General features: G+C 37.1%; 1 protein-coding gene across 7 annotated transcripts in view; it reads right to left on the bottom strand.

The window, feature by feature from the left end:
* Positions 1-4,902, bottom strand: part of LOC137655750 (microtubule-associated protein futsch-like) — a 268,584-nt gene extending 263,682 nt beyond the window's left edge. For all 7 annotated transcript variants that reach the window (XM_068389814.1, XM_068389819.1, XM_068389818.1 and 4 more), the window contains exon 1: positions 4,753-4,902. In XM_068389814.1, the coding sequence (XP_068245915.1) occupies positions 4,753-4,768 (16 nt within the window). In that variant the 5' untranslated portion in view covers positions 4,769-4,902. The remainder of the gene's footprint in view (positions 1-4,752) is intronic.
* Between the last annotated feature and the right edge of the window lie 8,464 nt (positions 4,903-13,366).

Genomic DNA, 13,366 nt, shown 5'->3' with positions numbered 1-13,366 from the left:
ACTATCTGTGATGCCCTGCTCAGACTGTTGGCGAGCACATTCCTCTTGCCTGGAATGAAGCGAGCTGGTACTGTAGTGGAATCGAGTGGACTTCGGTCCATCTCAGTATCTCTACTGCAAGATGGGATAGCTGCTCTGAAAAGGTACCTCCCTGATTGTTGATGTAAGCCACTACCGTGGTGTTGTCACTCATCACCACCACGGAGTGACCCGCCAGGTACTGTTGGAACTGCTGAAGTGCCAGGAATACGGCTTTCATTTCTAGCAGATTTATGTGGAGGCACTTTTCTGATTCTGACCACAGGCCTGAGGTCCTGTGGTTCAGAACATGGGCCCCCCCACCCTTTCTTTGACGCGTCCGAAAACAGCATCAAATCTGGGGGGAGGACGAGAAGATCCACTCCCTTTCGTAGGTTCTCGTCTGTCACCCACCACTGAAGGTCCGTCCGTTCCGCAGGACCCATAGGGACCAAGACGTCCGGGGAATCGTGTCCTTGATTCCACCGGGACTTGAGTCGCCATTGCAGGGATCTCATCCTGAGGCGACCGTTTGGAACTAGACGGGCCAGGGAAGAAAGGTCACAGAGGAGACGTAACCACAATTGGGCTGGGAGTTCCTGTCTGAGGAAAGGGTCTGCGACCCTCCTCAGCCTTGCTATCCTGTCGTCTGATGGGAAGGCTTTGTGGAGATTGGTGTCCAAGATCATGCCTAGATATACCAGTCGTTGAGTTGGAAGCAGAGAAGACTTCTCGAGATTTACCATGATCCCTAGACCTTGGTAAATTCCTAGAAGCTTGTCCCGGTGTCGAAGAAGGGTTGACTCCGAGTCTACCAGGATCAGCCAATCGTCCAGATAACGGAGGAGATGGATGCCAATCCTGTGTGCCCACGAAGAAATCAGGGTGAACACTGGTAAATACCTGAGGTGCTGTGGAGAGACCGAAACACAGCATCTTGAACTGGTAGATCTTGTTGTCTAGGCTGAATCTTAAGTACTTCCTTGAAGACGGATGGACTGGGATCTGGAAGTACAGTACTTCATTCCAAAGCTGAGAGGGAATGTCTTGGACTGCATCGTCAGGATCACTCGGTGGAACATACGTTTAGCGCACAAGGTCCGCGATGTACCTCAGCCTACCGACCTTCCTTCTCCCAGGGGTTGGGAAGTAAGGAGTAAGACGAAAACGAACAAACACCTCCTCCAGTGCACTGTGCTATGTTTACGAGCCACTGAACAAGAGCGTTTTAAACCATAATACATTAAATCATAAAAGATCTGCCCGTGGTGGGAGATATACTCTTACGCTCTATTCTCATAAAGGCCTTGATGCACTTCCTGTTGTTGAAGCTGCAGGCACTGCATCAACCTCTACAGTAAGGTTCGTTACTTTTCTGAGAATGATTTAATGTTAATTTATTTATTTTTTTATTTCCTCACTGAGCCATCTTTCCCTATAGGAGCCCTTTGGGTTAAAGCATCTTGCTTTCTCAACTAGGGTTGTAACCTGGCTAGTAATAAAAATAAAATAAATAGCAACACCATCAACTCAACTAGCGAAAACTCTGAAGTTGGAACGAGGAGCAGCAGGTATAAAATAAAAGGGAAACTCTTCAGAAAAACTCATGAGTTTCTGGAAGTTACTCCCTTCCTCCTACAAAACTCTATCCTAGGAAGAGAAGTCTTGATTCCTAGGAGTCCACTCCTTAGGATTCTGAATTCAGACCTCAATGCTTAGAGGTTTTAATTCTAGTTCTCTCAACCAAGAATTAGCCCAGCAGGCCTTGGTTCGAGAATATAAAATCTTTCTAGTTAAGATTTATTTCTTAATATAGCGCCTGGAGCAACAATGTCCCAACGCTAGACGGTCATGGTCATGTAGACATCAAAGTCTATTGTCATAGGTAGCGCAGTGTCCACACTGACGCTGATGCGTCCACACTGACGCTGAAGTGTCCACACAGACGCTGAAGCGTCCACACTGACGCTGACGCCGACGCTCCGCTCCGTTGATGTTCTGCTCAGTTAACGCTCGCACCGTTCCTCAGATGCTTCGCTCGGCTCTGCTGTCTATTATGTCGCTTGGTAGCATGCTCTGCTGCCTGGCGAACGTCGGCGCGCCCGAATAGACTTATACTAGGCGCTATAAGCGGTCGGTTGGCGTTGAGCAGGTAATTGAAGCGATGCATTCACCTTCTCCCACCGTTGAACATTGCGGCTGGTAGGCCGCCAGAGTGACAACGAGTCATCACCGGAAAAGGCACGTAGCCTGTGCTACTGCGTCAAAACCGGAAACGTGACACCCAACCGCACTGCCAACAGCAGGCTGATAAGACTGCATAAACGAAGATAGTTGCTGTTTATGTCTAACAGCAAAGATCAAGGATCAACCTTAGGCGAAACGTATGCAGCATTATCTTCGTCGATCCCATAGCGCTTCCCACTGTCGGGAGACGACACCCATCTGGTGGACGCAGCGGCACTACGTCCACGACACATGAAACATAACACACGCAGAATGAATCTAATTTTGTTTTCAGTTTCACGCCTGAAGCGTGCGTTTAATGTTAGAAAACACTATTAGCTCGTCTTATCTATAGCGAGGGTGAGCGTTCTGGGGATCGACAGAAAACGCTCAAGAGGACTTCTGTTCGGGTCTTAAAAGACTGTAACGCCCGGCTACCCTCTCGATTCCTTTCGCCGTTCGACTTAACTTCTCCCCTGGGTCCAGGAGCTTGACAGAGGTCTAAGGCTAGGATAACGACAGGTCCGAATAGAAGCACCCTCCACTGAATAAAATTCACTGCCTAATTTAGCACAAAAAAATTTGCATTTTACTCTTTAGTAAACAGATATTTTCACAATTATTGAAAACCAAAGTATACGCTCTCTCAAACGAAATGTACCCAGTAGAGAGAGACTTACAATTCTATCAATGGTTTGAATGGAAATGCAAAAGTCACTGAATCCCATATAAATGCAACAAAATATCAAATATAAAATATTACCTTAATAGATAAGAAAAGAATATCTATAAATTAAAATAAACCCTTAAATTAAGGGGTTCCAATAAAAGGTGAATTATCACCAGTACCCATTGGAACATCTACAATTAATATAACAACAATTTTAGCATTCCAAAAACCACCAAGTAAACAACGATACACAGAATCGTGAGCTACAACAATTGTAAAGAATACTGGGTTGTATAAACGTTAACTGAACTGTAACTTCCTTTAATCTTTGATCAAATAAACAAATAAGCGAATGCCAGAACCCGAAAATTAGTTATACATCACCAAAATACTTCTAAAACCAGGTTAATCACAAGTAAATTCCAACACTTCTTGCTCGCAAGAGCGCAGCGAAGGTTCTGAAGTAATTAGAATAGTTTGGCCTATCTATCGCCAGGGCGCTAGTGTACACCTGCAATATCTGCGATTGCCACGAGATTTCAAATTTTCTGCGGAGCGTCCAAGGGACTATAGCCATTCTTATATAACCAGCGGGTAAGTTTTGTTTAAAAATATATTTTCCTGTAGTTAGTAACGTGATTTAACTGGTTTTCGCCTTCATTTCAACAGCAACAACAACCACCAGTTCGGCTACTTAAAGTTAGTCGAACTGGTTGTTCTGTTTGTTTGCAATTGAAATGAAGGTCCAATTCGGAGCCTTTGTAGTTTATGGGGACACGCCGAGAAAAATGGACAACTACTAGCCCAATTTCCCCCCCTAACCTGACCTATAAACCGTGTCCTTACCTTCCTAATGACCTAACGGGGGGGGGGGCCTAATGCCCCCATGCGACCCCCCAACCACTGTCGCTATCATACAAACCCCACACACCCAACTTAACTGAACCTAGTAGTTCCCAGGTCAAAACCCCTAGCCAGGGGCAAGGCCCCGGACCCCCTTCTTGGGCTGAACTTAGAAAATATAAAATAACTTTACATTATGGTATATCGGATCATAGTAAAGCACATCTTCCTCATAAGGAAAAACGATTGGGCTAGTAATAAGAAAGTTATCGCCCTATCCCGATAAAATATTACATTCACCCCTCAAATTCAGTCAAATCACGTCATTTACTACAAGAATACGTATTTTCTGTTCGAAATGAGAATCTGTATTATAGTAAAACTTTACCCATAATTGATGACGATACCTGGCGTACAATTACAGTAGTCGATCCACTATGACTAAAAAATTATGGATTTCCGTCAAGAGTCATTATCATTCACGTTCAATACATACAAAATTATATTAGAAAACCGTCTTATTTTCTAAAAATCGTTTATTACACAAATCTATAATTTTACCCAGAAATAAAAAATCCAGGTTCCATACGCTGTTGGTTCATGTATTTGGCAAAACAAAGTAACATTCTGTAGACATTTATTTCAACAGACTATAGAAAGATTTAAATTGCAGATATACAAAAAAAAAAAGGTGAAATAAGCTTGTGGTAATTCTAGCTTAGTTGACGGTATAGGCTATGTCTAAACGGGGGTGTGTTATGCAAGGGATAGGTCTCAGGATCCTTTTGGAGTAAGGTACTATGTCAATTTAAAAAAAAAAATCAGTGAATATACGTTATCATTGATCAAAATACACTGAATAAGAAACGCAAAACCCAAATGAGCCATCGCTTTACCAAGGTTACACTCAGCGTCTTCCAACAACCTGTAATGTTATGCATAATGCGTTGCATACATACAAAAATCAAAAACAACTTTGAACACTTCAATACTACCTTTAGCAGTCTTCATGATGGCGATTTTCTTTCGAATAAAACCTTTCTTTGGCCCTAACAATTCACTATAACAACAAAACAAATGGAGTAGTCACTGCAACCTCTGGCAACCACGCCAAGATTAAAGAAACCATGCAGAGCTTCTTCTTCTTCTTGAAATTTCGTGGCCACTGAAAAAGGACCATCAAAGGCTCGGTATTAGTAATGATTATGATAATGATAAGACTAATACGTTTCTGCCCTTCTTCATTTGTATTGTGTACTTTGTAGCAAGTGAAAAATAATAAATCAACTACAGTATAATGTTTTTAGATGTAAGGCTGAGCTAAAGAAATCGTAAATAAGGATGTTAAAATGAACGAAGAATTCTAGCACTATATGTGTGAAAGACCAAAGTTTTATATATATATATATATATATATAGAGAGAGAGAGAGAGAGAGAGAGAGAGAGAGAGAGAGAGAGAGAGAGAGAGAGAGAGAGAGAGAGAGATTTGAATAAAACTCAGAACTTTGTATTACTTATTTCTAGCAAATGAATAGATTTCTGAATAATCAAGAAAAATAATCCATTTAATTCTTTATAAATTTCATTTCATTTCTAACAAAACTAGGAACATTGTTATTGCTATTTGATGATTAAATGGCAATAATATTCTATTGTATGTGGGATGGAGACATCACCACATGGAAAACCTGCATACAACTTGGTTACTTTACTTTGATGGCCTCATACAGCAGGGGAACCCCTCTCTCTACAGGACCTCCACTGTCGATTTACCATGTTCGTTCAGAGTATTTAACGTTTCATATCGTGTATTGTTCATTTACTGTTAAATCGTCACTGTCAAAATACTCATGAAATAAGAAAGTCTTTAGTTTCCTATTGAAAGCCTTGATGTCTTCAATCATTCGAATGTTTCGTGGGAGCTTATTATATAGTCTCGGGGCCGCATATTTAAAGGCTCTGGAGCCTAAAGTAGACATAAATCTAGGTTCCAACAGTTTGAAATCATCTGTAACTATTCTCGTGTCGACACGATTTGTTGACTGTGCAATATGTAGCAGTTCTTTTAAGTATTTTGGAAGACTGGTTCTGATAACTTGGTGGGTTATTGTACTTGAGTGAACTACTTCTCGGGCGGGTCCATATTAATCATCTAACGAAACATTTTCATTATAACTTATACAATTCTTTGATTGTAGCATCTTCCAAATCATATGATCTTGTGAAAAGTAATGTCTTTAGTTTCTTCTTAAATTCAATTGCTCCCTTTAGGTCCTTCATTTCATTTGGCAGTTTATTATAATGTCTAGGCACACAGTAGCTAAAAGCCCTTTCACCAAATTTACTATTTGTTCTTGGTTCAGATAGCCTATGTTTGTCACTCATGTGTCTTATGTTAACATTTGTTTCTGGTTCTAGTTTATTAAGGCATTCTTTTAGATATTTTGGTTCAGTATCTTAAATGTTAGTAAGAGTAGCTTGTATTCAATTCTCGCTTTTACCGGTAGCCAGTGTAATTTAATTAGTGCAGGGGTAACTCTTTCCCTATTGTGTAGTCCTTTTATTAATCTAGCGGCTCTGTTTTGTACTCTCTGAATTTTCTTCAGCTGATAATTTGGTAAACCATAGAACAGTGAGTTGCAGTAATCAATTCTTGAAAATATGTGGTGATTAATGAGTATGGCCATAGATTTTTCATCTAAGTATTTACTAATAAATGCTATGTTTCTAATATGATAGTTATAATTTCTTACCATATTATTTATATGTTCGTTCATTGTCAGTCTATCATCCATGATTACTCCAAGATTTCTGACAGATTTCTTTAGGTCAATGATCGATTGACCTATTTCAATTCTTTGGAAGCATTCGATTCTTTTTATATCTTTTTCATTTCCAAAAATAATACATTCACTTTTATCTTCATTGAGCTTGAGCTTTTTTGTTAACATCCAAGCCTTAATGTCATTCATTATTTCATGTATCTTTCTTTTAGCTTCATCAACTGATTCTATTGGGAAATAGAATTGTGTATCATCAGCGTATATTTTAAACTTAACTCTGTGAGTTTCAAGTATATTTGCCAGTTCAATCGTGTAAATTTCAAACAGGAGAGGACCTAGTACACTGCCTTGAGGCACCCCTTTGGTTAGTTTTCTTGTCTCAGATTCAACATTTGATATTACTACTTTAACTTTGCGGTTTTCAAGATAACTCACAAACCAATCATATGTTCGTTCTACGATGCCCATAGCTTTAAGGTCTTCCATCAGATATGTATGTTCTACAGTATCAAATGCTGCACTTACATCAAGCATCACAAGAATGCAACACTTGCCATTTGTTATAATTTCTGTTATGTCATTTTAATCGCTAACACTGTTGTTTCTGTGGAGTAATTTTCTCTGTATGCAGATTGATCATCAGGTATGGCATTAGATTTTTTCAGATGTTTCCAGGTTTGTTCGTGTACAGCAGTTTCAATAATTTTCGAAAAATATGAGATTTGATATTGGCCTATATGAACTTAAATTGTCTGCATCACCTTTTCCTTTATACACAGGCTTGATACATGCAACTTTTACACAATCAGGGAAAACTGCCTGTGTTAGACTCATATTTACCATGTTTCTGTAGGTCTCTTGTAGTCTGGTGAAATTTTCTGCATCTTTTACATCATTAATTGGAAATGGGTAATTTCCGCGGTAGGTTTTTTTTACTTTCTTTATTATTCTCATATAATCACTCTGACTTAACTCTTTGAATACCCTTAGCTTATTTACACCTGTTGCTGATGTATTCCTTTGCTCTGTTGTGCCGATGTTGTGAAAACTGGAGCAGATTTGATTTATTTTTTCTTCAAAATAATCAATAAAATCATTTGCTAGGCATTTAGGATCATTAGATATGTCAGGCAACACTATATTTCTGTCTTTAGACCTAATAGTTTCTTTAGGTTCTTATGTATTTTCCGTGGGTCATTTTCATTGCACACTTTTTTATTATAGGCCTTTTTTTAACTAAGATAAGGTAATTGTAGCGATTTCTAGCTGCTTTGTAATGTTGCCAGTTTTCATTATTTTTATTTCTTTTCCATTTATCCTCCATTTTCTTTTTCTTTTTTTCTCTTCATGTAATTCATTATCAAACCAGTTCGATTTTTCTTTAATTGTGATTATTTTTGTTATTTCCGGGCACCTATTATTATAATTAGTTGCAAGTATAGTTTTACTTCTATCAGTAATGCAGTTTATACAGGATTGTCTCTCTACGAGGGTGGGATTCTCTTCACAGTTACAGAGTGTTATCCCTTTTATATCCTCTAGGCTTTGTTCAATGAACTCTTTTGGATCAAAGTTAGTCTTAATTCTGTATGTGATTTCCTTCTGTATTGCATTATTTTTTCTAACGTCTATTTCAAAAGACATTAACTTATGCATTGGGGATATAGAGCAGTCAGGTTCAATCTCCATATTTAGTATGATATTGTTGTTTTTGTTTACTATAACTAGATCTAGTATATGATTAGACTGAGCTGTTGGTTCAGACACTATGTTTCCAAGGTCGTGGTTGTCAATCAATTCTCTAAATTCATTGACATATGGGTCTACTCTGTTATCAAGATGTAGGTTGAAATCACCACATATAACTATATTTCGATTGTCGTTCAATGTATCTAGTAAGTTATTAAATTCATCTAGAAACATTCTTTTGCTTTTGCTCGGTGGTCTATAGAGTATAACTATTTGTAGATTTACATTTAGAGATAAAATTTTAATATTCATATATTCAAATGAATTAACTATGAGATGATTTCTTACTGTAACTTTATACGATTTCTTAATTAAGATTCCAATGCCACCACCTCTTTTGTCTTCTCTTGGTTCATGATAAAAGTTATAAGATTTAGGTGTCATTTCATTTATTTTCGATCTGTCACTCACATTACCACTCAACCAAGTTTCAGTTAATAAGCAAATATCCACATCTTGATCACTTACGACTTCCTTAATGATATGAGTTTTATTGCCAATGGATTGTATATTTATTAGATTACATGATATTTTCTTAATCGAAGCCATGGTCAGTGTTGTTTCTGACTCTTGTTATTTCTTGTTTATAAACTTCACAGTTTACTCTATCGTAGGATTTATGTTTTGTGTCATCATAGTTCTTTCTCACACAATTTATGCATTTAACTTCAGCAACATTGCAATGACCCGCTTTATGTTCTTCCGCGCAGTTGGGGCACAACTGTTTATTCTTGCAATTTGCTGTACTTATGTTAAATTCAATTCTCGCTTTAATCGGCAGCCAGTGTAAATCAATTAATATAGGGGTGATCCTTTCTCTAGGTGAGACACCTTTTATCAGTCTTGCTCCTCTGTTTATTATGTTTTGTAATTTCTTAAGTTGCACTTTTGGTAAATTGTAGTAGATAGAGTTGCAGTAGTCAATCCTGGTAATAACACAGTTTATCACAACTTTCTTTACAGAATTTTCGTCCAGGTACTTTTTTACAAACGAAATATTTCTTAGATGATAACCAGCAGTGTTTATTACATTATTTATTTGGGCATTTAGAGACAGGTTACAGTCAAGAAACACACCTAGATCTCGAACTTTGCTAGATATCGGCACCGAGTCATTATTTATTTTCATTTGAATATCACCTAAGTTTCTCACGGTGTTTCTCTTGCCTACCACCATGAATTCAGTTTTGTTCTCATTTAATTTCAGTTGTTTAAATGTCATCCATTCTCTAACACTATCAAGGATTTGGTTTGGAGTTTCATTAGTGTCATGTATATCATTCATGGAGAAGTAAAATTGTGTGTCATCTGCAAATAGCTTAAACTTCACGCCATGCCTTTGTAGCATTTTCGATAGACCAATAATATAGATGCAGAATAAGATTGAGCCAAGTACATTTCCCTGGGGTACCCCTCTGTTTAAGGGTTCATATGATGAATAAGAGTTTCCAATTTGTACACAGTAATTTCTACCAACTAAGTAGTCTTTTAGGTATTCGAAGGCTTGATCTTCAACGTCGAAGGACCGTAGATCATTTAGCAGCTGTTCATGTGCCACTGTATAAAAAAACAGCACTGAGATCGAGAAGTATTAGATATCAACATTTATTTTCATCCATCAGTTCTGGCATATCATTTACAACAGAGCAGATGGCTGTCTCCATAGAGTATAGTTTTCTCTGAGCAGATTGTTTGTCAGGCAAAGCTTCTATTACTTCCAAGTGGCTGACTAGTTGTTCAAGAATTACATATTCAAGCACTTTTGAGGCAAAGGATAGATTTGAAATAGGTCTATATAAGCTTAATTCCTGGTAGTCGAGTGTATTTTTCAGAACTGGTGTGACTATAGCCATTTTCTTAAATTTAGGAATCTTACATTCATCAATGCTTGCATTTTGTTTCCTTTGCTTTCTTGATAATCCTGGTGATGTCATCTTGTGTCATGTTGTTAAATCTTATTTAATTTTGTCTGTGTGCCTGGTGTATCATTAATCTGATGAGTATTTACAAATGATCTGGTTATGTTTTCAATTTTGTTTTTAAAAAATACTAGAAAATTATTTGCTAGTTCCTGGTCACTGTATCCATCAGGTAGCTTCTTTTCTTTTACATTTCCCATTATACCATTCAGGAGACAATATAATTTATTTATGTCTGTTGCTGCTTCGAGGATCTTTCTCTTATAGTATTCACTCCTTTTTCTTCTTGGTAGGTAGTTATATTGACACGCAGCAGTTTTGTATCCTACCCAAGTACTTTCAGTTTTTAACCTATTCCACTTTCTTTTTTTAGGTTTTTTCCCTCTTTTTTTACCAAAGTCTCTCCATCAAACGAAGGAGATTGGTCTTTTAAGGTTATAGTCTCTTCCTGTGGAAATTCTTTCCACGCTTTATTTTAGTCACCCCCGTTATTCCATTTTTTTATTTTTTGTTTGTTATTTTCTGGGTTTTACGCATCTCTTTTTTTTCTTTTGTTTCCTTTGTAACCTTCATTATTATAACCTTAAATATTCATTGCTGCTAACATGTCCATAATTCCCATGTAATGCTTTACCTTTCATCACCTCATTCCTCTGTAGATGATTTTATCTCATTTCCTGAGCCCACAGTACATTGCTCTGGCGATGCAACCGACCGTCAACAATTTTCAAAGACAGCGCTTGGTTGCGTTCTGTTCCAAATGCTCTTGAAGCTTTGTATGTTTAACCACAATTGGTTTGTATTTAAGTAACTCTTTAATTTACGTAACTCATTGATCTTAGCTTATTGCTATTTACATCTCAGTACCTATTTATGAGTCTGTTTAGCTAAGATTGTTTCCTGTGTTATTGAACATCACTAAACGCCACTTAATTTTTTTGTATACATATTAATTTTTATAAACCAGACAGTAGGATTTCTTTATAATTACTTTCCCCTGGAGTTTCAAGAATGATCCTTGTATTTATAAAAAGCACCCTTCAGCAAACCACGTACTCATGGAAATTTGAAGAAGAAGCACCCTTCAGCAAACCACGTACTCATGGAAATTTGAAGAAGAAGCACACTTCAGCAAACCACGTACTCATGGAAATTTGAAGAAGAAGACTCGACCGGCTCGAACCAGCGCAGCGGCGGGAGGTAGAAGCGTGCGAGCGGCCCACTTGAAAACCAGGAAGCGTGGAAGGCGGACGTAGGCATAGCCTCTTTATCTGAGACGTCGTTTTAACATAGGCATCGGTTCAACTACCTGTTGGTCAACCATTTACTAACCAACAGTATGCCTTACTTTGTGCCATTATCTAGAAGATAAACTTACGAAGACAAAACACGTCTGTGCAGAACTGAAGATGCACCGTGTTCTTAACAGTTTACAATATTCCTCCACTACGTCTACAATCAACCCTCAAGAGCGTGAGTACTAATTAACGGTGCTCAACCTTGGCCAAGGAACTGTTCCCCCCCCCCCTTCTTTTTGCCTTTATTTGACGATGTGCACATTTAGCTAGGAAGTCATGTTCAAACTGTCTGGTTTAATCATTCGTGACGTGTCCATTAACATAAGTTGTGTTCCCGTTCCCCTCTATCAAGTTTGAAATTTTATTGCCCGAGAGGAATGTGTTCAAAGTAGTGAGTAGAACTTTTGGTATTATTTCAGTCACCATTTTTACTTTCATTGGTTGATTAGTCCTTTGATTATTGATTTACGATTTATTTGATTTGACCAATTTCTTGGCATTTTTCATTTTTCATATGCCATGCGGTCTTTATTCAAATTTCAATTAGGTAGTTTTGCTGTTTTTTCCCTGTGTCAGTTAGGTGAAAATTCCTGTTGTACTTTATGGAAATAAACGCCATTTTCAGGTTAAAACTATTAACTGTTTTTAACTTGACCTTTACAGTTTGAAATGACTAAATGAGTTATCACATGAGGTGAGATATGACTTAAGGGTAAGTTTATATTTACGTTAATCTAAAGCTATCGGTGTCAATCCTTTATTGTAATGTTCTACGGTATTACCTCCCGGTGGTCCTTAGGACGTTTTGACTTTTACAGTACTGCTCCCCCTAACTCTTTGTGAAACTGTCGTTAACGTAACTGATTCAATCCAACCACACATTATTGGGATTTACTATTCTGCGCCCTGGAGTAGCATCTGAACATCAAGGTGATATCGGTGCCGACAGTCCCGGTATAGAATAATCTTTGGACTTAAACGTGTGTAGGGAAAGCAAACCGTCTTCATTGCGGTTCTCTAGTTTGTCAAGTGTGAGAGTGTTGGCGCTCTATCCTTAAACCTCGGGTCCGGAAATCAGAAACGGGGAGGCCTTTCCCGGAATTATTTCCCACATATATATATGTATATATATGTGTGTATATATATATATATATATATATATATACACATATATATATATATATATTTATATATATGTATATATATATGTAGATATATATAATATATATATATATATATATATATATATATATATATATATATATATATATATATATATATATATATATATATATCCTTAAGTCACCGATACAACTGTTTTTCATTTTCTTCAAGTTAATAGAGATATTCATTTTCTTTGAAATCTCTTTTATAAGGATGGCTTAAGTAAGTGACTTAAGATAGCTTTATTTTAATTGGGGTAATAAAAAGGGGACATATAATCTAAGTATTCTGAGGTTCTACTCCGAAGATCTAAGATAAATGCCCTCTAAAACCAAAAATTGTAGTCTAACATAGCAAATGGTAGTGATAGTGAAAATGGTATCTCTTAAACAAAAGACTCCTTGTGAACATTTCCAGACTTGTATATTGTCTCTCAAAATATCTAAAATCAAAGAGTCTTTTGCTATTTTTAATACACACACATAAATATATATATATATATATATATATATATATATATATATATATATATATATATATATATATATACATACATGTATATAAAATCGCAAACAACGAGACAACAGTCATTGTGCAATATTAAGATTAATTTAGTTCATTTAAGAAACTGCTATATGATTTCATAAAGATAGTGTGGAGAAATGTGTTTTTATTTAATTGTTGAGTGGGAACTT

The sequence above is a fragment of the Palaemon carinicauda genome, chromosome 16 (genome assembly GCF_036898095.1).
Source record: "Palaemon carinicauda isolate YSFRI2023 chromosome 16, ASM3689809v2, whole genome shotgun sequence".
Lineage (NCBI taxonomy): Eukaryota > Metazoa > Arthropoda > Malacostraca > Decapoda > Palaemonidae > Palaemon > Palaemon carinicauda.
Note: the sequence above shows the minus strand (reverse complement) of the source record. Positions and strands in the feature narration are given on the sequence as shown.